This window comes from Calidris pugnax, unplaced genomic scaffold (genome assembly GCF_001431845.1).
Source record: "Calidris pugnax isolate Ruff unplaced genomic scaffold, ASM143184v1 scaffold167, whole genome shotgun sequence".
Taxonomy (NCBI): Eukaryota; Metazoa; Chordata; class Aves; order Charadriiformes; family Scolopacidae; genus Calidris; species Calidris pugnax.
The window spans coordinates 667499-689405 of record NW_015091045.1 but is presented as its reverse complement, the minus strand read 5'-3'; the positions used below and the strand labels follow the sequence as shown (position 1 = coordinate 689405).

Below are 21907 nucleotides of genomic sequence, written 5' to 3'. Positions count from 1 at the left end.
TGGAACCTCTTATGTTCCAGCTTGTGCCCATTGCCCCTCATCTCTCAACTCAGCAGGGAGATGCTCCAATCCCTCCATCATCTCTGTTGCTCTTCGCTGGACTCTCTCCAGCAGTTCCCTGTCTCTCTTGAACTGGGGAGCCCAGAACTGGAGGCAGGATTCCAGTTGTGGCCTCCCCAGTGCAGAGCAGAGGGGGAGAATAACTTCCCTCCACCTCCTGGCCACACTCTTCCCTACGCAGCCCAGGATCCCATTGGACCTCTGGGCAACGAGGGCACATTGCTGGCTCACAGAGAGTTCCTTGTCCACCAGGACGCCCAGATCCTTTTCCTTAGGCCCACACTCTTCCCTACGCAGCCCAGGATCCCATTGGACCTCTGGGCAACCAGGGCACATTGCTGGCTCATGCAGAGTTCCCTGTCCACCAGGATGCCCAGATCCTTTTCCTCAGGCGTGCTTTCCAGCAGGTCCATCCCTGTTGGTACCCATCATTCTTGACCATATCAGCCGGGACGAAGGGGAAGGCGCAGGAAATTGCCATTACTCCCCTCTCGCTGAGCTTTCTGGAGCTGGTGAAGATCTCACGCTGGGTGGTTTAGAGTTTACCTCCAGGAGAAAAACACTGCGGCGGCGCTTCATCCCAGCCTGCTGGCGGGAGCATCCCGCAGGGAGCCGCAGCTCCTCGCAGGAGCCAATACGGATCTCTTCCTTCTGCACGCTCCAGAGCCGGAGCCCTGCCTGTGCCATGGCAACCGGAGTTGTCTTCATGCCACCGAGAGGAACGTTGACTTAATGCTGCTGTTCAGATCCCGTACGTGGTGTCCATCTGCCCTACAAAGCAGCGCTGACCCCTCGCTACGGCAGCGCGGTTGCTTCATCCAAGAAAACATCAAGTCCCCTCTCTCCTTGGCTTGCAGTTGGCAGTAGTTTATCCCACAAAGTTGTATTTATGTTGGGTAAAGTTCAGGGAGAAATACTGCTGGAACTTGTGTGGATTTGGGTAAAGGGGAGGGGGGCGAAGAGGGGAAAATATGTGCTTTTTTAGAAGAACTGGGCTGAATTCACTCAGTTCCCTCTGGTACGGCGTGACCTGCTGAAACAGCGAAATGGTCTTCGTCTCTGACTCACACGGGCTGGAACGGGGTTTGATTAAAAAAAAAATAAAAACAGTTAAAAAGAAAGATGGATGTCTCAGATGAGGGGTGTCAGATCCACCCTGCTGCTTGGAAGATGTTTGCCAGAAAAGCCCACAGAGCTAGGTGCGAAAAAGTTTGCAGCTTGGTGTGAATAAACTCCTTTGCCACAGTTCCCGTCGGTGCATTTGAAGTTGCTGTGGAGGGTGGGATCCGTGGTGGGAGAAATGTTAATAAAGTAATTAATAATTATGTGCATAGCTCTCTAAAAGTAAGCTGTCATCACTTAGCGGATGGTTTGTCGTGTCACGGCGCTCAACAAGAGAGAGCTCTGAAGTGAACCGATGCTTGTTCTTTCAGGTGCCTCCATTTCCCTGATGGACAAGGAGGGCTTGACAGCCCTCAGCTGGGCTTGTCTGAAGGGACATCTCTCCGTGGTGCGGTCCCTGGTGGAGAACGGAGCTGCCACCGACCACGCGGATAAAAACGGCCGCACTCCGCTGGACCTGGCAGCTTTTTACGGCGATGCAGAGGTGGTGAGTGGTCTATAATGCTTGCAGAAGGGAATGGGCAGTTGGTGTAAAATCATAGAATCATCAAATTGTTTTGGTTGGAAGAGACCTTTAAGATCATCAAGTCCAGCCGCTAACCCACCGCTGCCAAGTTAGCACTAACCCATGTCCCTCAGCACCACGTCTACACATCTTCTAAATATCTCCAGGGATGGGAACTCGACCACTGCCCTGGGCAGCCTCTTCCAAGGCTTGACAACCCTTTTAGTGAAGAAATTTTTCCTAATATCCATCCTAAGCCTCCCCCTGGTGCAACTTGAGCCTTAAAATAGTAGAGTTGAGCTTGATGTAGCAATAAGCATATAGAGTCCTGGCTCTCCATGCACACAGGTGGTTCCGTAGAGGACAACACATGAGTCTGAGCAGCCCTCAGACCCTGTAGAGAAGGTTTTAGCCCAAGCAGTGGAGCAGACCAAGCTTCTGCTGGTCGTACATCCCCAGCAGCACCCAAAGATCTTGCCCAGGAGCAGAACTGACCCTTGGGCTTCTCATTTCAGGTTCAGTTCCTGGTGGACCATGGGGCCATGATCGAGCACGTCGACTACAGCGGGATGCGGCCCCTGGACAGGGCGGTGGGGTGCCGCAACACCTCGGTCGTCGTCACTCTCCTGAAGAAAGGAGCCAAGATAGGTAGGGACAAGGGGACAATGTGCTGTCGGCCCCGTGCCCAGGCAGGACTCCGAGCAGTGGGGCTGGTTTCTGAGGCAATACAAGCGTAACACAGAGGTAGCCTCAGCCCCAGCTGCTGCTTCGGACTCCGAAAGGAGCCATCGAGTCATGACTGCCTTATTCTCTTTATTTAAAATGGGGAATATTTTATTATTTTTATATTTTTTTTTTTCCTGTCGTATTACTTAGCCAAGTTAATCAATAAACAACTGTTTCTTTGGCAAGGTCTTTCCTCTGGTAATGCTTTTTCTATCTTTACTAGTCTTGAGTCGACCAAAAAACGTACTCTGTCCATGCATTGCTGTGAGCTGCTGCGTTCACTCGCTCTGTGTATGCTTCCAGACCTTAGTGTGACCTGCACTGCGCCACACAGCCGCTCACGTTACGTTTTCCTGTCAAAGGGGATTTTGCTGGTGCATTGGCTTCTTTGCTGCCTGCCTCTCACAGCTGCTTTTTTTTGTTTTTTCCTTTCTTTTTTTCTTTTTTTTTTTTTTCACCTTCATCCATTTTTTTTTCCCCCCTCTCTCCTACAACTTTTTGTTTTCTCCTTTCTTTGAAGGTTGTCAGACGTTACCGAGTCGCCCACGAGGTATATCTCATTGCTGTCAGCATCAGCTTCGATCTGATAGCTTTGTCAGCCTTGCTTTCTCCTGTTTGATTTAGCCTGCATGCGTCCCCGACACCTCTAATCTTTTAATTTACCTCACCTTCAAATAATTTTTTTAACGACTGTTGCAGAGAATAACTTGAACTCAAAAACTAACCTCTTTCCCCCAAAACGTACTGAATCTACTTATAGAATATTGTTGACTTATTCTTCACCCACACTAATGAGTCGCCCCCAAATTTTTGCTGCCCCCCTTCCCTCCCAGTCTTAGCCCTTGAGATAACGACTGGCTCCGCACGGTTGGTCCCCTGCGCGGAGCCAGCGTGTCCCCAGCCCACACGCGGCTCCGGCACCAGCACCGCTCAGACACCACCTTTCCTTTGTCGTATTTTCCACCTTCATGGATTTTTCTGCTCTACTAGTTCACGTCTGGTGAAGGCTGGAAATCACAAGCCACTTAAAACACACAAAAAAAACCCCACCCATCGACAGTCGAACCTGCAGATTTCCTAGTCAACTTCTGGAGATTTTTAATTTAGAAATGCTTTTATGTAACCACTCTTGATTTTTTCCTGTTAAATACGTTTTATTTCCCCGACCACGCCGTTTCCCCCACCCCAGCTGGTTCCACAACCAGCACTGCCCTCTTGTGGAAACGGCTCCCATCATGTCCCAGACCATCCTGGTGCTGGTGGTGGTGGTTGGTGGTGGTGGTGGCAGCAATTAAGATTAGCCTTAATGACCGCCAAAGGAAAAACCATTGCAAGGGAGGATGACGTTAATTTAAGCGCGAGAGGAATTTGTCAGCTCAATCATTTGGAGCTCTCTGCCCTTTGACCGTGCCAAGTTGTTCTCTCCAGCAGAAATTCCCACCCCAGGATATTTTTTCCACCCAGCTTCCTACCACCCTTGCATTGTATGAGTTCTTTACCCATCATGCATCCTGTACACTACAGGTCCAGCAACATGGGCGATGGCAACCTCCAAACCAGACATCATGATCATCCTCTTGAGCAAGCTGATGGAGGAGGGAGACATGTTTTATAAGGTGAGAAGAGTGTTTCTGGAAAAAACCAAACAGATGCAGCTTGAAGTGTGACTTTGTCTGAGGTTTTGACTGAAAAATGCTGCTGCTTTAATCCGTGGCAAGTCAAAGCTACTGCTCGCAGCGTTCCTTGTGTCCCAAACTGGTTTTGGTTAGCGGGGTTGGGGAAGGGAGTGGAGGGGGGGGGGGATTGGTATTGCCCAAATCTGTAACGAAGCTGAAGCAAAGCCAAGTCTCTCGGCGTTCTGGAGTGGAGCCAGCACTTCATTTCCTCTTTGAAAACACCCGAACCCAAGTGTTTTACAGAGATTCGGAGCGCTGATGTCATCGCATCAGATCTGGCAACCTTGCCGTTACCTCGCGGGCCGAGCGCCGCGGGATGAGGCAACGAGATTGTGTATCCCAGAAAAACTCCTGGAAGAAACTTTTTTTGCAATGAAAACAGATTGTCAGGACACAGATGGCTTTATCGTGTCCTTTGGCCCGTGGGAGACGTTCCACCATTAGAACGCGAGAGGCTTTTTTGCTCGGTGTCTATTTTAAGGCGATCTTTAAAACCTGGAGATTTGCACACACACACAAAATGTGCAAGTACAACAATGATTCACTGTTGGGCTCTAAGGGTGAAGCAGAAAATATGCAGAGCTGGCATTGTAACTGGAGTTATCTGCCAGGGATACGTGATACAGCTGAGAAACCTGAGTCTAAAAGTAAGGCTTGAAACCTTACTATTCGTAGCTGCAGAATTTATGTCGGGGTCATCGTGAATTGCACGCGTCCTAGATCCCTTTGTGCCCTCTTTCTTTCACCCTGGCTGCCAGGGCTGCCCCCCTCCAGGGCACAGAGCATCCCATCCCAAAAATAGGTGCCCAAAATAGCAAATATGAATCACCCTTTGAAGGTGACTGTTGCGTCCCAATAACTATAAAAGGAACCCAGTTGACAGATTAGATGTTGACACCTGATTTTTAGACATCTAAAGTCCGTGGAGATGAATCCCAACCCATTTGTCCAACTTGAGAGCCCCATCAGCACCATAACGTTATCTTTGCTATTGCAGAGGCTTCTCTGGGCCCCAGGAACTCCACCCAAAGTCCCACACTTTGGATTCTACACCCTCCCTGGTGCTTATTAAGCTTTGGGTGTAGGGTGTTCTCCAGGAATGCGTTGCTGATCGCCCAGCTCAAAAGACCATCCATCCAGGGACCAGATGGAGTTGTGTGGAGTTAACATAACACAGTTTCTGCTGTTTCCCGCTGTAGCGTGACAACTCTCTACCAAGTGGGAGAACCCAACACGCAGGAGGCATCTCTCTCCATTTCCAGATCAGATGTTCCCTTGATCAAACGTTCTGGCTTTTCTTTCTAGAAAAGAGCTAAGCAGTGAAGTCACGTTACCGTAAGCACCTCAAACATTCCTGGGGCTGGTGAGTGAGTTCTCTGCAGCGAGGGAAACCCTACCCAAGGATGTGTTTTGACATGTTCTCCTTCTCTTAGAAAGGTAAAGTGAAAGAGGCTGCCCAGCGCTACCAGTACGCTCTGAAAAAATTCCCCAGGGAAGGGTTTGGAGAAGACCTGAAAACTTTCCGGGAGCTGAAGGTGTCGCTCCTCCTCAACCTCTCGCGGTGTCGAAGGAAAATGAATGTAAGTCTCCCCCCTCTCCATGGCCTCAGGGGCAAGGTGCCAGCTTTCTGCCTGGGCACAGAGACACGTCCACCCTCTTGAGGGTGCTCTGACCTCTGAGGTCTCTCCTCTGTGTCACCTGGTTGTCCTTCCCAGAGAATAGGCATTTTATAATTCGAAAGAAGTAATGATTTAATATGCATTTCTGATGATTAAAAATTCATGGCTATGTTTATAGCTTTTTGAATTTTTTATTACTCCCTTTTGATGATGATGTGAATTGGGGGGTGGAGGCATTTTCCAGATTTCTAGGGCAGCGGTGAGGGAGGAGCCAGGAGATGTGCTCCTTTGAATACTAATTAATTTAAAATGAAGGAGCATATGCTTAGGGGGGTAGCACTTCCCCAGGGCAGTGACTCATCCAGAAACACCCCCACACACTCCCTCTCCTCCCAGAACTGCCAGATCACTGTCACTCTCCCCACTCCAATCCAGCAGCATCTAAGGAGCAGCTCCTGCAGCGTGTCTGTCCTTTCAGCAGACAAGTGCCACCTCCCCCTTGCTCTGCATTCGGGGACTTTCACCTCTGCAGCATAAAGTCTTCAAAGACTCGAAAAGTGAAATCACTGCCAGGGCCACGAGCCAACAAACCAGAGGGGAAAGAGGGTTTTTTGTGACAACTTCATTTGTTTAAGCTGCGAGGGAGGCAGTTGAAAAGCCGTGGAAGCGAAATCTTAACGCTGGTGAGCAAACAACACCGTTTGTAGAAAAAGCGTGAACCTTCTCTTCAAACGAGCCAACTCGCAGCTAAGCCTCTGCTTTAAGGACAAGAGTTCCAGTTTACTGTTGGCTGGGGAATCCCTGGTGTTGGGATAAAAAATTTCAGGGGATTAGAATTGCTCCTGCAGTTTTTGCATCTATAGATGAGGCTGTAAAAGGTACCTACCTCCTGACTGCGTTCCCAGTTCAGTCTGTCGGGCAATATCTCTTCAGTAACTGCTACTGAAGGTACCAACAAAAGTCTGAGCTTCCCCAGGCAGGGCAGCCAGGTGACAAGCTCTCCTTGGGGGAGATTAGACCTCACCCTGGGCTTTGCTGAGGTCCAGCTGACCCTGCTCACTCGCAGGTGGCAGCTCAGTGCAGTCCAAGTGGCCATCGTGTCCTCAACAACTTTGTTTCTAGAAGGTGGAGTTTGTTTACTGAGTTTCTGAACACATCAGGATCACTTTGGTGCTTTATCCCAGAACTTCTCAGGGTCGTAGCCCAAGTCAGCAACCTGAAGCTGTGTTTGTTTGGTTGCAAAATGAAAGTCCTTCCACTGGGGAGAGGTCTCCTTTGCAAATGCTGAGCTTAGTGGTGCATGAAGCATTCGGGACAAGGCAAGGGAGGAGAGCAGGCAGGGTTTGACCTGCAGCTGGTACTCTCAGGGCACTGCCATTTGAGAGCAGCCTCCAGCCTGTGCCATCACCCTCCCCACTCCCAAATGACTCTCCCAGGTGAGGAGTAGGGGAGAGACAAGGAACAGTGGCACGGGTGGCACTGGTGAGAGACCTTTGCCAGGTGAGTCCTGCTTGTAGCTACCGAGGTATCGTAGTCCCTTCCTTCATGTGCAGTTTTATTCAGCCCTTCAAAGTATGTCAGCCTGCAGCAGGGTGGGAAGCGGAGGGCGTGGGAAAGGTTTCCTATTGCTTTCAACCGTGGAAAAAAATCCTTCATGAGATAACATTCCAGCCTCTGCGAGACCAGATGTTTCCTCGAGACTGTAGGTTGTTGGAGAGGGGTTGCATGCACTTGTTTGGGGACACAATCAGTGAGAACGGAGCCAGGGGCACGCTGGCCTCTGCGGGTGCTGACAGCATCTGGTGTTAGGAGAGGGTTTTGAGTCACTGGACGTGCCATCGTCCATTTCTGGCTGTAAATGATGTCGAATCCATGTGAAACATTCCAGTACCATCAAGTTTTCCAAGTTTACATGCAAAATAAGTGCCCCTACTAAGTTTGTTTCCTTCCTGAACTGTATATATTTTTTTTATTTCTGTATCTGTTCCATTACTTATCTGCACACCCATTGTAATGACAGGACTTTGGAATGGCGGAGGAATTTGCTACTAAAGCACTGGAGCTGAAACCGAAATCTTACGAAGCTTACTATGCAAGAGCGAGGGCCAAACGCAGCAGCAGGTGAGGAGGGAGAGAGACAAAAGTGAGAGGGGCTGGTCTCTTCAGGCCTGGCCACATCAACATGGTCACACATCCACCGTGCAAACCCCCACCAGTGTCCCCAGGGGAGAAATGGCAAAGGGACGTGGGTTAATGAGATTACAAACCTCTCAAACTCCAAAGCCACACCCTCCCTCGTTTAGTAATTTCTGGAGGTGGCCGAATGCAAAGGTTTTGAGAGGTTCCTCTTAGTTGAACTTTGTCTGAACATATTAACTACACCAAAATTGGGTATTCTCTTTACAAATACACTTCAGTTCAACCGCAACTTGGACTTGAAGCAAAATGTGACTCATGGAAGCCCTGTGGCCTGTGTTATGCAGGAGGGCAGACTCATTCATCACTGTGATCTCTTCTGGCCATAGAACCTATGAATCTCTCTGTCCTGCAGCACTTTTTGGGAGTCAGAAGCTGCTGCTTGCTGGGCAGTGACCGTGGGGCCAAGTGCCGGCCGGTGAGCTCCCAGCCATGGCTTGTGCCCAGAGCACTGCAACCAGCTCCTGGAGATCTCTGCATCTCAGCTGGAGCCCGGAGGATTCCCTCCTTAACCTTCCTGAAGGCTAAAAGATGTGAGATGAGGTTCATTTCAAAACCAATCAATGCCATTCCTAAACGAGCAGGAGGGTTTGCTTTTGAGCCATACCCTCAGAGGCTGGGCATCTGTTTTAAACGGCAGCCAAAATGCCTTGGATGGCCACCCGGAGAATGGCCAGTAGCCAGGGGTATGTCAAGTCCACCTGGGTAGACATCATAGCTCAGCGGGCACCACCACCACCATTCCACCTTCCATGCTGGAGGCCATGGGTGGAACCGAGCTCCTGGCCCAGCTGATGCCTGGTCCGTTGGGTCGTGATGTGGGAGGTGAAGCCGTGACCTTCTGTTCCGCAGAGACGTCCTGCTCGTGGGGCCACGCTGACCTAATGCCTTTCCTCCAATGGTTTTCCTCCCCATTGTTTCCAAAACACTCGTGAGGAAGCACAAAAACTGGGTTCCTTCCCAGATGATATCAGCCTCCCTGCATACAAGGCTCCGTTTCTCCCCATCTCTCTCTAGCAGAAACCATTACCACTTGGGCTTTTCTCCTTCATTTCCCAGTTTGTGCCCAGCAGCCCCACTGGGCTCAGCAAATCCGGGCAACGGGAGCCTTTCCCTTCCTCTGCCTGGTTTTCAGGCTCGTGCAAAAGTTTCAGGAGGTGCCGGGGGCTTTTCCCAGGGGATCCCCCCTCCCCAGATGACAATCACGTTCAAACAGGATGGTTTTGCTCAAAAGCAAACAGCATCCCTGTAAATGCCAACCCCCTTCCCCCAACCCCAAAGACCCCAGGAGTCCCAGCCTGGCCTTGACCCTTGCAAAGAGGAGAAGAGAAGGCTGAGGGGAGACCTTATTAATGCTTCCAAGGATCTAAAGGGTGGGTTGAAGGAGGAGGGAGCCAGACTCTTCTCAGTGGTTCCCAGTGAAAGGACGAGGGGCAACAGGTACAAGCTGGACCATGGGAAGTTCCACTCCAATCTGAGGAAGAACTTGTTTGGGGTGAGGGTGGCAGAGCCCTGGCACAGGCTGCCCAGGGAGGGTGTGGAGTCCCCTTCTCTGGAGATTTTCAAGCCCCACCTGGATGCTCCTGAGTAACATGCTCTGACAAGCTCTGGGCAATCCTGCTTCAGCAGGGGAGTTGGACTAGATGATCTCTATGGTCCCTTCCAACTCTAAAAATTCAGTGAAAGGCTTTCCGGGGGGGGCTCCATTCCCTCCTTTGGAAGGAGTTAGCCCAAACCTTTGCAAAATCAGTGAGACAAGCCTTGCCCAGAGCACTGACCCGAGGGAGCCCCTGAGCTCCTGACGCTGGGTGGTCTTGGCATCGGGCTGAAGTTAAATTTTCCCTGGCGTAAGAGGCTGCAGCTCCGTCAAAGCTGCGCTTGTTTACGGTGAGCTCGGCTTTGGTTTCCCCTTGGTGCACGGAGGGACACAGCTCCTGGTGGTGCCGGGAGGGGTAATTAATGACCCTGTAACACACACACACACACCACAGAGGGCAGGCGCCTTTGCTAGGCCGGGTTGTGCCATCTCGGGCCTGCCTTCCCCTCCTCCCCAGGATGGCTGGCAGCGCTTTCCTTCAGTTGGGATGAAATGAATCCCAGGGAGGCCCAGGAGGCCGCCGGCGGTGGCAATCACAGCCGTGTCCCTCACTAACACAGACAGGCCACTTGACCCCCAGGAGCCTCCCGAGAAGGGCTCCCTTCGAATCCAGAGTAATTTCAGTTCTCATTTCTGTCCCTTTTGTCAAGCAGGCAGTTTTCAGCAGCCCTGGAGGACCTGAACGAGGCCATCAAGCTGTGTCCCAACAACCGGGAGATCCAGCGGCTGCTGATGCGTGTGGAGGAGGAGTGCAGTCAGGTGCAGCAGCAGCAGCAGCAGCAGCAGCAGCCGCCGCCGCCGCCGCTCCCGGTGGAGCCCGAGCCCGAAGCCCAGCATGAAGAGCTCTATTCTGTGCAAGACATCTTTGAGGAGGAATACCTCGAGCAGGACGTAGAAAACGTCTCCATCGGCCTGCAGACAGAGTCCAGGCCAAACCAAGGGCTGCCCATCATCCAGAGCCCGCCCCCGTCCCCGGCTCACAGGGACTCGGCCTATATTTCTGGCTCACCTCTTGGCTCTCATCAGGTCTTCGATTTCAGGTCCAACAGCTCCGTGGGTTCGCCGACCAGGCAAGGGTACCAGTCCACCTCTCCTGCTCTGTCTCCGACGCACCAAAACTCACATTACAGACCCAGTCCTCCTCACACCTCCCCTGCTCACCAGGGCTCCTCTTACCGCTTCAGCCCACCTCCTGTTGGAAGCCAAGGGAAGGAATATCAAAGCCCTCCCCCTTCACCTCTCCGTAGAGGTCCTCAGTATCGTGCCAGCCCCCCAGCAGAAAGCATGAGCGTTTACAGGTCACAGTCCGGTTCCCCGGTTCGTTATCAGCAAGAACCTAGCGGGGTCAGCCAGCTCCCCGGTAGACCAAAGTCTCCGTTGTCCAAGATGACACAGAGGTCCTTCCAGATGCCCCAGCTCCCCGTGGCCGTGCCACAGCAAGGGCTGAGGCTGCAACCAGCCAAGGCTCAGATCGTGAGGAGCAACCAGCCCAGCTCCGCCGTCCACTCGAGTACTGTAATCCCGACCGGTGCCTACAGCCAGGTTGCCCACTCGATGGCCAGCAAGTACCAGTCGGCGTCGGGGGAAATGGGGGTTAGCCAGAGCAGGTTGGTCTACCAGGGCTCCATCGGTGGCATCGTAGGTGACAGCAGACCAGTGCAGCACGTCCAGGCGAGCCTCAGCGCCGGAGCCATCTGCCAGCACGGAGGGTTGGCTAAAGAAGACCTTCCCCAGAGACCGTCCTCGGCCTACAGGGGAGGGATGAGATACAGCCAGACGCCTCAGATCGGGCGCAGCCAGTCCGCTTCCTACTACCCGGTGTGTCACTCCAAGCTTGACCTGGAACGTTCTTCCCTCCCCGCCAACCAGCTGGGCTCTCCAGATGTGTCTCACCTCATAAGAAGGCCCATCTCGGTCAATCCCAGCGAAATCAAGCCTCACCCACCGACTCCGAGGCCCCTGCTCCACTCTCAGAGCGTCGGCCTCCGCTTCTCTCCTTCCAGCAATAGCATCTCCTCCACCTCCAACCTGACTCCCAACTTCCGCCCCTCGGCTTCGATTCAGCAGATGGAGATCCCTCTCAAGCCAGCCTACGACAGAGCGTGCGATGAACTTTCTCCGGTCTCTCCCACGCAGGGGGGTTACCCCAGCGAGCCCGCCCGATCCCGGACCACGCCGTTCATGGGAATCATAGATAAAACGGCTCGGACTCAGCAGTACCCCCACCTCCATCAGCAGAACAGGACCTGGGCTGTGTCGTCCGTGGACACTGTCATTAGTCCTACGTCTCCTGGGAATCTCCCCCAGCCCGAATCGTTTAGCCCGCCTTCTTCAATCAGCAACATTGCCTTTTATAACAAAACCAACAATGCACAGAATGGCCATTTGCTAGAGGAAGACTATTACAGCCCCCATGGGATGCTGGCCAATGGGTCCCGGGGAGACCTCCTGGAGAGAGTCACCCAAGCCTCCTCGTATCCCGACGTCAAGGTGGCGAGGACACTGCCTGTGGCACAGGCCTACCAGGACAACCTGTACAGGCAGCTCTCCAGGGACTCCAGGCAAGGGCAGACATCCCCAATCAAACCAAAGAGACCATTTGTGGAGTCTAATGTGTAAAAGACGCTTGTTGGAGTAAGACCCTCATGTTTTTCAGCACACACTTCCAAGCTTGATTTCCATGCATATTATTATTATTATTATTATTTTTATTTCTCTTTTTTGGTAGCTCCATGACCAAGTTTCTCCGGTACTTTGTGTGGTGGTCAGACAGCCATGCACGTGCTGCAGCCCTTCCGTTCCCCAGCCGACCGTGAAGCCACCATCAGCTGAGCCAGTCTCCTTTGCCCAATTCCAGCTGAATTCCCCACCAGGATATCTTAGTGACGTGGCGCGGGGGGGGTCCAGAAACAGCCCCCGTGCAACGGGAGGTAACCAGCTCCTTTTCAAGAGACGATGGCGATCGTTTTTAATGGGTTTCTTTGGTCTCCACGAGCTCTCTTCTGGTGGGAAGTCCTAGTGGGAGCAGAGCAGGGATCACCGGAGCCTTTCCCGAGGCTGCATCCACAGGTCCTCATGCCGGCCGGGTCCTTTGGCTCTTTGCCCCCCCCCTCAAAGAGCAAACTACCCGCAGGGAGGTGTTTTAATTCCACGTAGCTGTGCGCAGTAACCGTCCTGCTCCCTCTGGTTTGTAGCTCTTCATCCGAGTTGGATTCCTTCCTCCTTTAGTCGCGCCATCAGCCAGAAGGGGAGGGGACCACACCGGGTTCTGCTGCTCCTCCAGCTCCCTGCCGGGTGCCCCAGCACTGCTGTGCCCGGGGGGGCATTTTAGAAGCAGTGGGCAATTAACGTGAGCCCTTCGTATGTGATTTAATGAGCTGAGGGAGGGAACCTCTAGTGCGTGGACCGGGATTGCGACAACTTCTTCGCGTTTTCTCCGGGAGGGTTTAGTGTTGGGGGGGGTTCCCTTTGGTGAGGTTTTTTTCCCTCGCAAGGAAGAACAAAAAATCTGACTTGGCAAATGGTCTTCGAGGAGGAAAATTGCGATGTTAAATTTGTAATTTTTTTATTTTATTTTATTTTATTTTTTAAAATGGCGATGCACAAGGTGGCACGATGGTTCTTGAGACAGGAAGGGTCCTTCTGCAGACCCAGCCCCTCCCCATCCCTCCCCTCGGGGAGCTGCTGCCGGAGCGAGGACCGTCCTCCGCTGAGATCCACTCCCAAAATCCTGGAAAGCAATTCCCCGTGTTCCGTACCTGTACATGGCAGAGACCGTGTTTTGCTTTTTAAGGGCCTGTAGTTAAAAGAGAGATATTTATAATTTATTTATGCGACCTACTTCAAGGCATTGTTTGGGTTGGGTTCTTTTTTCTATTTCTTTTTTTTTTTTTCTTAAATCACATCAAGACAGTGTGAAAAAGCAAGGGATGCTTCCAAAATCTGTTTTTCTGGGATTTTTCAATAATTTTTCAGTTATTCTCTGAATTTTTTTGGGGGGGAGAGGTGGAAGGGCTTTGTTTACAGTTTCATTTATTACTGCTGGGTTCCTAATCTGCCTTTTCAGTTACCGAGGGCGAAGGGTGGGATGAGGGGGAGGGAGAGGGCTGACCCTGGGGCTGGTTTTAAAGCAGAATTAGTGCCTGTTGCCCCTGCTCGACCTCACTCATATCAACTCTTGGAGCGATCCCAGCGCTGAGCAGGAGGAGCGATAACCTTTCCGTGTTTCCCAAGGGCTAATGAGCAGGAGATTGTGAGACTTCTTGAACCAAATCACGGTGCCCGACCTCCAGCTGGTGTAAATGAGCATATCCCCCCCCTGCAGCCCCATCCCTTTACACCAGATACGGACTTAGCCCCAAATTCTTTAGCAACCCCTGGTTTCCATGGGGTTTTGGTTTTATTTCTGGTGTCTGTGTGTGGATCAGCCCATCTCGTTGCTCATTTCGTTGCCTGATTTGCTCAAACTGGGACGTGTGCACCTTGGGATGGTGCAGGTTTGTGTCTCATAGACACGTTGAGAACATTCCCGGGGGAGGAGGAGGAGGAGGAGGGATTCCTCCATGGGGTTTGGAGATTTTTATGCCCTTTGGGGCTTTTTGGTATTTGTCTGAGCCGGTATTTGGATTGAGTTTGGTGGTTTCTTTCTCGAGGTGCAACCCAGGGCTGACTCTTTGCTTTACGACAGGGCTCTGTAAGGCTGGGGGGGGGCACTCAGCTCCATGCACTATTTCTCTCCTTGCAAAGGGGGTCTGATGAGGGTGGTTTTTTAAGTTCCTCTCTATTTTTCGAAGCAGTATGTTCTGCTTTTGAAGGAAAAACCGATTCCTCCTCCGCGTGCGGCGCGTCTCTCGCTGGGACATCCTCTCCGCGGCTCCGGAGCGGCACCACTCGCTTCGCCCAACACCTCCCATCCAGGAGTGGCTTCTTGCCTTTAGTTGCTTCTTTAAAAGGGAAAAGTAGCCAAATTCAGCCCCGTCCCCCTTTTTGCGGGGCTGAGCGGGACACACTGGGGCCGTCGGCCGGTTCTTTGCCGCCCGGATGCAGACGGGACCCGCTTTGCTTCCCCTTCCCACCTCCTGGTCCTCCCGGTGCCGTCCCCTCGCAGAGCCCCGGGGTGTAACTTTGGGGTTTATGAAGGTGTTTTAAGGGAAAAAGAAAACATCTCACACTCGTAGACACAAAGGCCAAGCTGAAAGGAGGCTTAAATACTGCGGCGTGCAGGGGTTTTTTTTTCATGATACCACGTGTTACATTTTTCACGGGATTCTTGCACTAATGGTTTTCCATCTGTTCTCTCTGTAAATGGGTGCACTTTACTGTTTGGATTTGTTACTATGATAAATACTGGATATTTAAGCGTGAGTAGTGTCTTCATTAGAAAATAGCAGAACAGCTCTTGTCTCTTAGTGTATTTTTCAAAAAAAAAAAAACAAAAAACAAAAAAGAAGAGAAACTAAGCAATGAATCATAACATTTATAGCACAAGAACTGACTCCTGTATATAAGCATCAACAGATTGAGTAATTTTTAAATACAAAATTATTTGCAGTGGTTTTAAGGCGCTTCCCCAGCAATTCTCTTAGGGCCAGCTGAGGCAGGGTGGCTGCTGCGGTCCCCGGGAAGGAGCTCACCTCTCCCTGGAAAAGCCGCTCTTTCCACAGCCCCCCCCAAACTGTGTCCTCAAGGTCGGGATGGGGATTTGGCAGGGAGGAGAAGCCGAGGCCGTTGGGTGTTGTGGTCGAGCTGTGGTTGAGCTCTGCTGGGCACGGGGCTCGGTGGGGCTCGGATCTCCCTTGATGTCCCTCTTCACCCTGTCATCTTAGATCTTGATCTCAGAAGCCCGGGCTGCGTTGCAGGAACGTGTTTGAGATGTGGTGTTCTGTTGTCCATCGTGTAATTGAGTGGTGAAGGTGTGGGATGGTGCTGCCAGCCCTTCTCTGTCCCCTCCCCGGCTGCAGGGGCATCACATCCCGTCTTGCGAGCGAGTAGGATTCGTAGGGCACCGAGTAAATTGGGTTTTTGGTGACATGGAAAGCTCCGGGTTTGGTTTCTGATGCTGAAGCCCAGCCCTGTATTTATCCCACCATCCCACCAGGTGTCTCCCGTCCTCTGCCCACAGCCCCAAAGCTGGAATCTTCTCTCCCACCTCGGGATCTGGGTGTCACATCCCCGGCAGGGACCCACCGGCTCTCCCTTTGTCCCCCACCCTTGGAGGATGCTCTGGTCCCAGGGGAGGGGACACCCGCCTGGTGGGGGGGGGGGCCCTGCGGGGGTCCCCACCAGCCAGGCTGGGAATGGCATTGGAGGGCTTGGAAAATAGTTGTTGGTGCTTCGGAAAGGGAGGATTTTAGAGACAGATCCCTTGGGATCCATCTCCAAAGGTGAAAGCACCGCGTAGCCTGAGCCGCCTTCTCCGCGTCGCCCCCGGCGTCCGTCTGTCTGTCTGTCTGTCTGTCTGAGGTGCCCACAGGTGGGTCTGTCCCAGTGCTGATCTTTTTGGGGTTTTTTTTCTTCAACCTGGCTGTAAAGGAACCCGTTTGGCTGGTGCAAACCCGGTGTGTGTGTGTATACCCAATGCCTGCGCCGTGCTTGGGTTTAGGTCCGGATCCAGGGTGGCTGCTAAATTGGGAGGGATTCAGTCCCCTCGTACCCAGGCTGCTGTATTTTCAGGGTTACCCAGAAGAAATCAAGCTAAAACCGAAATGCCAGCTCTGCCTTACCTAGAGAAAAGCAAGCCAGTGTGCCTGCTCCTCCTGCGCCGGGGGGCCCGCAGTGAGCTGTCGCAAGCTCTTTGGTGGTTGTACTTTGCTTTGGGCTTGGGAATTCAAGATATAACTCTTTTATCGGGATCCACGGTGTGGAACCAAGGGCTTAGGGGCAGAGCTGTCGTACCCGCTGGGACCTCTGCAGGTAGATGCCTTCACCCCGTGCTGGTTGCTCTACGCCAAGCCCGGTGGGGTGTGCGTTGGACACAAAGCACAATGGTTGGAAGTTAAGCTGCGCTTTTTTTCAGATTTTGTGTGAATAATTGCTGGATTTTCATTCAATCAAACTCTTTTTTCTAATATAAACCACTAAGGGCTCAATTCTTTAGCAAGATGCGTTCGTGTCCAACTCCTGACTCTACAGCTGGATCTCACCGCAAACTCTTACAGACCTACCCGAGAGAACACACAGCTAGTACCACCCTCACCGGGAGAGCCAGCGGGACCCCAGACCCATCTGCCATATCCTTCCTCCTCCTCCTCATCTTCTAGCTGTCACGGTACTGGGGAGTCAGCAGCCGGGATGGCATCCTAGAGTCCTGGAAACGGAGGGCTGCTTTGCCAAAAGACTTTTTGTCCCTTCTGGGTGACGCCGGCGGTGGGGCTGCGGGTCATCTCCTCCGGCGGGTCGGGGTCGTGCTGGGTGGGTGGGAGACCCTCCCGCCCGGGGAATCGGGGTCCCCTCGCCCTGGGGTCTGCCTCGCCGGGCGCTGAGGAGCCAGAGACGGGGAGCAGCGCTGTGTGTCACCCCGAGTCCCCTCCCGTGGCTGCACCGAGAAGCCAGAGACTCGCGTGGACTCTGCCAGCGTCACCCCCCTCCCCGTCCAGCCTTTTCTTTCCCATCGTGTCGCATTCAGCGTCCCGTCCCCCTCCTTGTCTTCACATCCGAGAGGATCCGAGTTGGGTACCAACACCTACGGGCCACACTCCCCCTGCTTTGTACAGCCCCCCCTGGTTGCCATCCTCCGAGACACTTGCTGGGAAGATCTTTAAGACACTTAAAATTTTCCTTTAGCTTTTCTATAATTCTGATGTAAAGGACTTTCTCTGTACAGTATATTATTCAATGCATGTTCTGTTCTCTCTACTGATATATTGAACACCACACAGTTGTGATAATTGTGCAGTGGGAAGAGCAGCCCCTGCCGACAGCGGAGGCCTTCGCCTCTCATGTATAAGGAAAGAAGAAAACATATTTTTTCCTTTGCTGTATTTGCTTGAGCAGAGTTTTCTTGTCTGTACATGTGAGCTGTGAGATAGATGTGAAAAGTTCAAAAGAATGCATTTCCCCCACCCCCCCCACCCCCAATGTATACAGATTGTAATCTGTACAATGAAAACTGTATGTATGAAAAAAAAAAAAATGTACTTATTTATAAATGGTTAACACTTGGAAACGGCGTCTGGCCTGGTGTTTTTCCCACAGGGAGGAGGGTGAAGGAGCGGGACGTGGGTTCTGGGTGTGGGAATAACACAGGGGTGTTGGGATACAGGAGGGTCAGGTCTGGCTGTCACTGCCTGGGGACGGGGACAGGGATGGGGACAGGGATCTGGCATCGCCGGGAGCAGGAGGGGACGGAGGCAGCGCTGCCGCTGCGGGTGGCAAAGGGGAGCTAATATGATGCAGGGAATCATAGAATTGCCCAGGCCGGAAGGGACCTCCAAAGGCCATCTAGTCCTTCCCCCGCAGTCAGCAGGGACACCCCCAACTAGACCAGGTTGCCCAGGGCCTCGTCGAGCCTCTCCTTGAATATCTCCAGGGAAGGGGCCTCAACCACCTCCCTGGGCAACCTGTTCCAGTGCTCCACCACCCTCACAGTGAAGAACCCTCTCCTCATCTCCAGTCTAAATCTGTTCCCCTCCAGCTTGAAGCCATTGCCCCTCGTCCTGTCACTGCAGGCCTTTCTAAACAGGCTCTCCCCAGCCTTCCTGTAGGCTCCCTTCAGGTACTGGAAGGCTGCTATTAGGTCTCCCCGGAGCCTCCTCTTCTCCAGGCTGAACAACCCCAGCTCCCTCAGCCTGTCCTCGGAGCAGAGGTGCTCCATTCCCCTGATCATCCTTGTGGCCCTCCTCTGGACCCTCTCCATCAGGTCCATGTCCTTCTTATATTGAGGGCTCCAGCCCTGCACACAATACTCCAGGTGAGGTCTCACCAGAGCAGAGTAAAGTGGCAGAATCCCCTCTCTGGACCTGCTGGCAACGCAGCTTTTGATGCAGCCCAGGATGCGATTGGCCTTCTGGGCTGCAAGTGCCCACTGCCTGCTCATGTCCAGGAACTGCATCAGGGAGTTTTCTGGATTAAATTGTGGGAAGCACAGCTCGATGCTGTGGATGCTGGAGCCCTGCAGCTCCCGAGAAGCCGGGTGTCCCCTCACTTCATCCCTGCCCAAACCCAGGACCCCATTTCGCAGCCCCTCGCAGCCACCAGCATCCCTGTTCCCAGGTGCTGGGCTGGATGCTCAGCACTGGAAGGACACGGGGCTGTGGAGAGGGAAAAACCCCAGTTTGGGCTTGTGCCTTCGTTGGGGCTGTTCTTTGCAGCGCTGGGATCAGGAGTTCAGGTTTCCAGCAGCTTCACCCACGCTGCTGCCCATGCCCAAGGCCAGAAGGAAAAGGGGGTGCTTTCAGCAAAGGAGAAGAGTCCACATCTCGGGGATGCACCTCCTCACAGCAGTGGGTCACCCCCACATCCACGGGCACATCCAGTGCACGGCCAGACCCTGGAGACATCTCCGTGGGGTTCCTCACGCAGCCACAGGGTGCACGGCGTCCGGATGGGACAATCCCATCCCAAATGCCCTCCCCAGCCCTCATGGCACGTGGGAGCTGAGGGTACCCCAAAAGGACGAGCTGGGTGAGGACGGGGTTAGCTGCAAACATTTATTGGGTCAGGAGCATCCACTGAGCAGACAACACATGGCACGAGAGGGAGAACATTTCGGACACGAAGATGCTGAACCTTCACAGGCACCGGGTCACTCCGAGCCCCCGGGGAACCCTTTGGGGAGAGCAGCCCCCACACACGGCCGGGCTGGGGGGGTGATGGGCTGCCAGCGAGTGGGAAATGGGGGTGATGGCAACCAACCCCTCTGCCCATGGGCACTGGGAAGGGGCTGTGGGTTTCGGCTGCTCTCAGTGGGGAAATCTGGGCTCCCACTCCCCCCCCATCCCCAGAGCAGGGCAGAGCCCGGGGAACCCCCTTCCTTCGTGCCCCAGTGATGCTGCCAGCCCCTGCCTGTGGTGCCACTGTCCCCATGGGGCTGGGGACAAGCTCGGGGGGTCACCGGGGGCTGCGTGGGACTGAGCTGAGGAGGATTAAGGCCAAGCGAGGCTGAACCCAACAGGCAGCGATACACCAAGAAGCGTGTCCTTCCCCAGCTGTCCCCGTCACCCCGAGCCAGGCAGAGCCCCAAGGCACTGGGGACGAGGTGCACAAGGACATCCCCACAGACAGACACCACGAGGTGCCCGTGCCAGGGCCTGGGGAGCTGGGGACGTCACTGGCTGCCACCCCCAGGGCTCTCACCCTCCGTCAGGGTCTTGAAGTCCATGGAGAGGGCCAGCTCCTCGGCCAGCGGCGGGCGCTTCCAGTCCTCCCGTGTCAACACGTAGCCCACCACCAGCCCAAAGGCCACCAGCAGCACCCCCAGGGTGTTGGCCAGGACACCCTCGGGCACGAAGCGGCTGTAAGAGTCACTATGGGGACAGAGGAGGGGGGTGCTCAAGCCTCAGGGTGTGGGTGGCCTGTCCCTACCCCCTCCTCATCCTCCTCGTCCTCCAGGCATGCTCCCTGGGAAAGGTCCTTTTCCCCCAAATCAGAGCAAGAGGTGACTGCCCGGGTGCTCCTCACTTTGGGAAGGGACACTCTTGGAGACAGCAGAGAAAATCGGGGGCACAGTCCCAGAGCGGGGCTATGAGCACCTCCCTGGCCAGATGTGCTCCCCAAACCAGAGGGACCTGTCTCCTGGGGTGCCCCACAGCCATGTCCCCACTGTGCTGGGGCTGGGGGGGGACCCTGATGTGGAGTTGGGGCCACCTCCATGTCCTCCAGCTGTGAGGGCAGAGGACTTGGGGACACGAGGCTCCCGGGGAGGGGGATGGTTCTGAAAACACCTGGCTGCAAAGAGGCTTCCGTGGACATTTTATCCCCACCCCTAAAGAAAGCTGTCACAAGACCCAGCCCTTGTTAAACATCATCTGGGAAGTGACTCAGCAGCAGCAGAACTAGAAGCCTCGGGGGGAGATTTAATAGCCATGGCCTGAGCAGGGGCCAGACTGCCCCACGGGGCTGGAGAAGCCTTTTGCTGGGGGTCAGGGGAGTAGGGGGAGGGGGGGAAAACCACCCCCTTAACCTCCCCCATAGCTCAGTTACCCACCTGATGTTGAAGAGGAGCATCTCAGTGATGCCCAGCAGGCAGGCAGCGATGGAGAGGGCAAAGAGGGCGATGCCCAAGAAGACGTGCAGGGGTTTGTAGCGGCTGCGCAGGGAGAAGGAGGCCCCGGGGAGCAGGAAGAAACCGCAGCCCAGGAGCCACTGCAGGGGTGGGGGGGGTACAGGGATGTTATGGGGGGCTGCGGGGGTCCCGTCTCCCCCCCAGGGGCTCCCCAGCCCTCACCTGCAGGAGGTAGAGCACGAAGGCGGCCATCCCGCACCAGCTGTGCAGGCTGTACATGTTGGGGATGCCCTTGGCCCGGTGGGACTCGAAGACGGCGACGATGCCTGGGGGGAGAGGAGCCCGTTAATCACCGCGGCCGGATCCATCCCTGGCCCCCCCAGACCCCCCGTCCTGGCCCCGGGGCTCACCCACGAGGGCGATGACCAACGCCAGGCCGTGGAGCAGGGCGTGCAGCGCCTTGGTGGAACGCTTGGCTTCGTGCCTGAAGACCCTGTAGACCAGGAGAGCTGGGAGAGAGAGGGTGGATGAGCATCCATGGAGGGGAGGGGGGGGTCCCCAACCTCCCCAGCACCCCGCATCTCCCAGGGGTGCTGCACCCAGGTAGGGCTGGCCTTGGAGCATCTTCCAGGCCTCATTGGTCACCATTTTGTCCCCTTCGCTCCCCGCCTGGCTGCAGCTCCGGGTTGGGGGGACAGGTTTGAAGGCTGCAGGGGGGAGAGGGGGTCCTGCTCACCATCACCCTGGAGGAACACCATGCCCAGCACCATGCAGAGCGGGTGGACGTTGAACTGGAGGTGGCCATGCCAGCCCCCCCCGCCCCGGTAGCGGCCCAGCCAGGCGCCGGTGGTGGCCAAGAGCGTCAGCCCCAGCAGCTGCGACACGGCCACGTAGGCCGAGAGCCCGGGGGGGCTGGCGGGCGGCGGAGACCCCTCCATGGCGGCCCTGCGGGGACAGAGAGCAGCGGGGGCAGCCAAGACACCGGTGGCCCCCGGTGGCACCGAGGGGGGGGGTCCCGTCGGGTCCCGGTGAGGTCCCGGTCCCGCCCTCACCTGCCGCTTCCTGCTGCCTCCTCCGCGCCCGCCCACGGGGGTGGCTCCCGGCGGCCACGGCCCGGCCCTGCGGGACCGCTCCTGCCCCGTCCTGCCCGCACAGCCCTCCCGCACCAGCCCTAGAGACCAGCCCTAGAGACCAGCCCTACAGCCCAGCCCTCCCGCTCTATCCCTGCCCCTCCAGCCCCTTCCC

General features: G+C 54.6%; 2 protein-coding genes across 11 annotated transcripts in view; one reads left to right on the top strand and one right to left on the bottom strand.

The window, feature by feature from the left end:
* Positions 1-14999, top strand: part of TANC2 (tetratricopeptide repeat, ankyrin repeat and coiled-coil containing 2) — a 255682-nt gene extending 240683 nt beyond the window's left edge. For 7 of the 10 annotated variants that reach the window (XM_014956534.1, XM_014956530.1, XM_014956532.1 and 4 more), the window contains 7 exons: positions 1494-1669; positions 2203-2335; positions 2934-2963; positions 3938-4029; positions 5523-5669; positions 7729-7829; positions 10155-14999. In XM_014956534.1, coding sequence (XP_014812020.1) covers positions 1494-1669; positions 2203-2335; positions 2934-2963; positions 3938-4029; positions 5523-5669; positions 7729-7829; positions 10155-12120 — 2645 coding nt within the window. In that variant the 3' untranslated portion in view covers positions 12121-14999. The remainder of the gene's footprint in view (positions 1-1493; positions 1670-2202; positions 2336-2933; positions 2964-3937; positions 4030-5522; positions 5670-7728; positions 7830-10154) is intronic. The other 3 variants (XM_014956533.1, XM_014956529.1, XM_014956527.1) reach the window with 2 other exon arrangements.
* A 4135-nt stretch (positions 15000-19134) lies between these two features.
* On the bottom strand, positions 19135-21733 carry LOC106896473 (cytochrome b561). The gene is made up of 6 exons (XM_014956491.1): positions 21715-21733; positions 21399-21607; positions 21073-21171; positions 20885-20988; positions 20645-20802; positions 19135-19964 (listed from the first exon to the last, which is right to left on the bottom strand). The coding sequence occupies exons 2-6, from the start codon at positions 21598-21600 to the stop codon at positions 19766-19768; spliced, it is 762 nt and encodes a 253-aa protein (XP_014811977.1). The 5' UTR covers positions 21601-21607; positions 21715-21733; the 3' UTR covers positions 19135-19765.
* Positions 21734-21907: the final 174 nt, after the last annotated feature.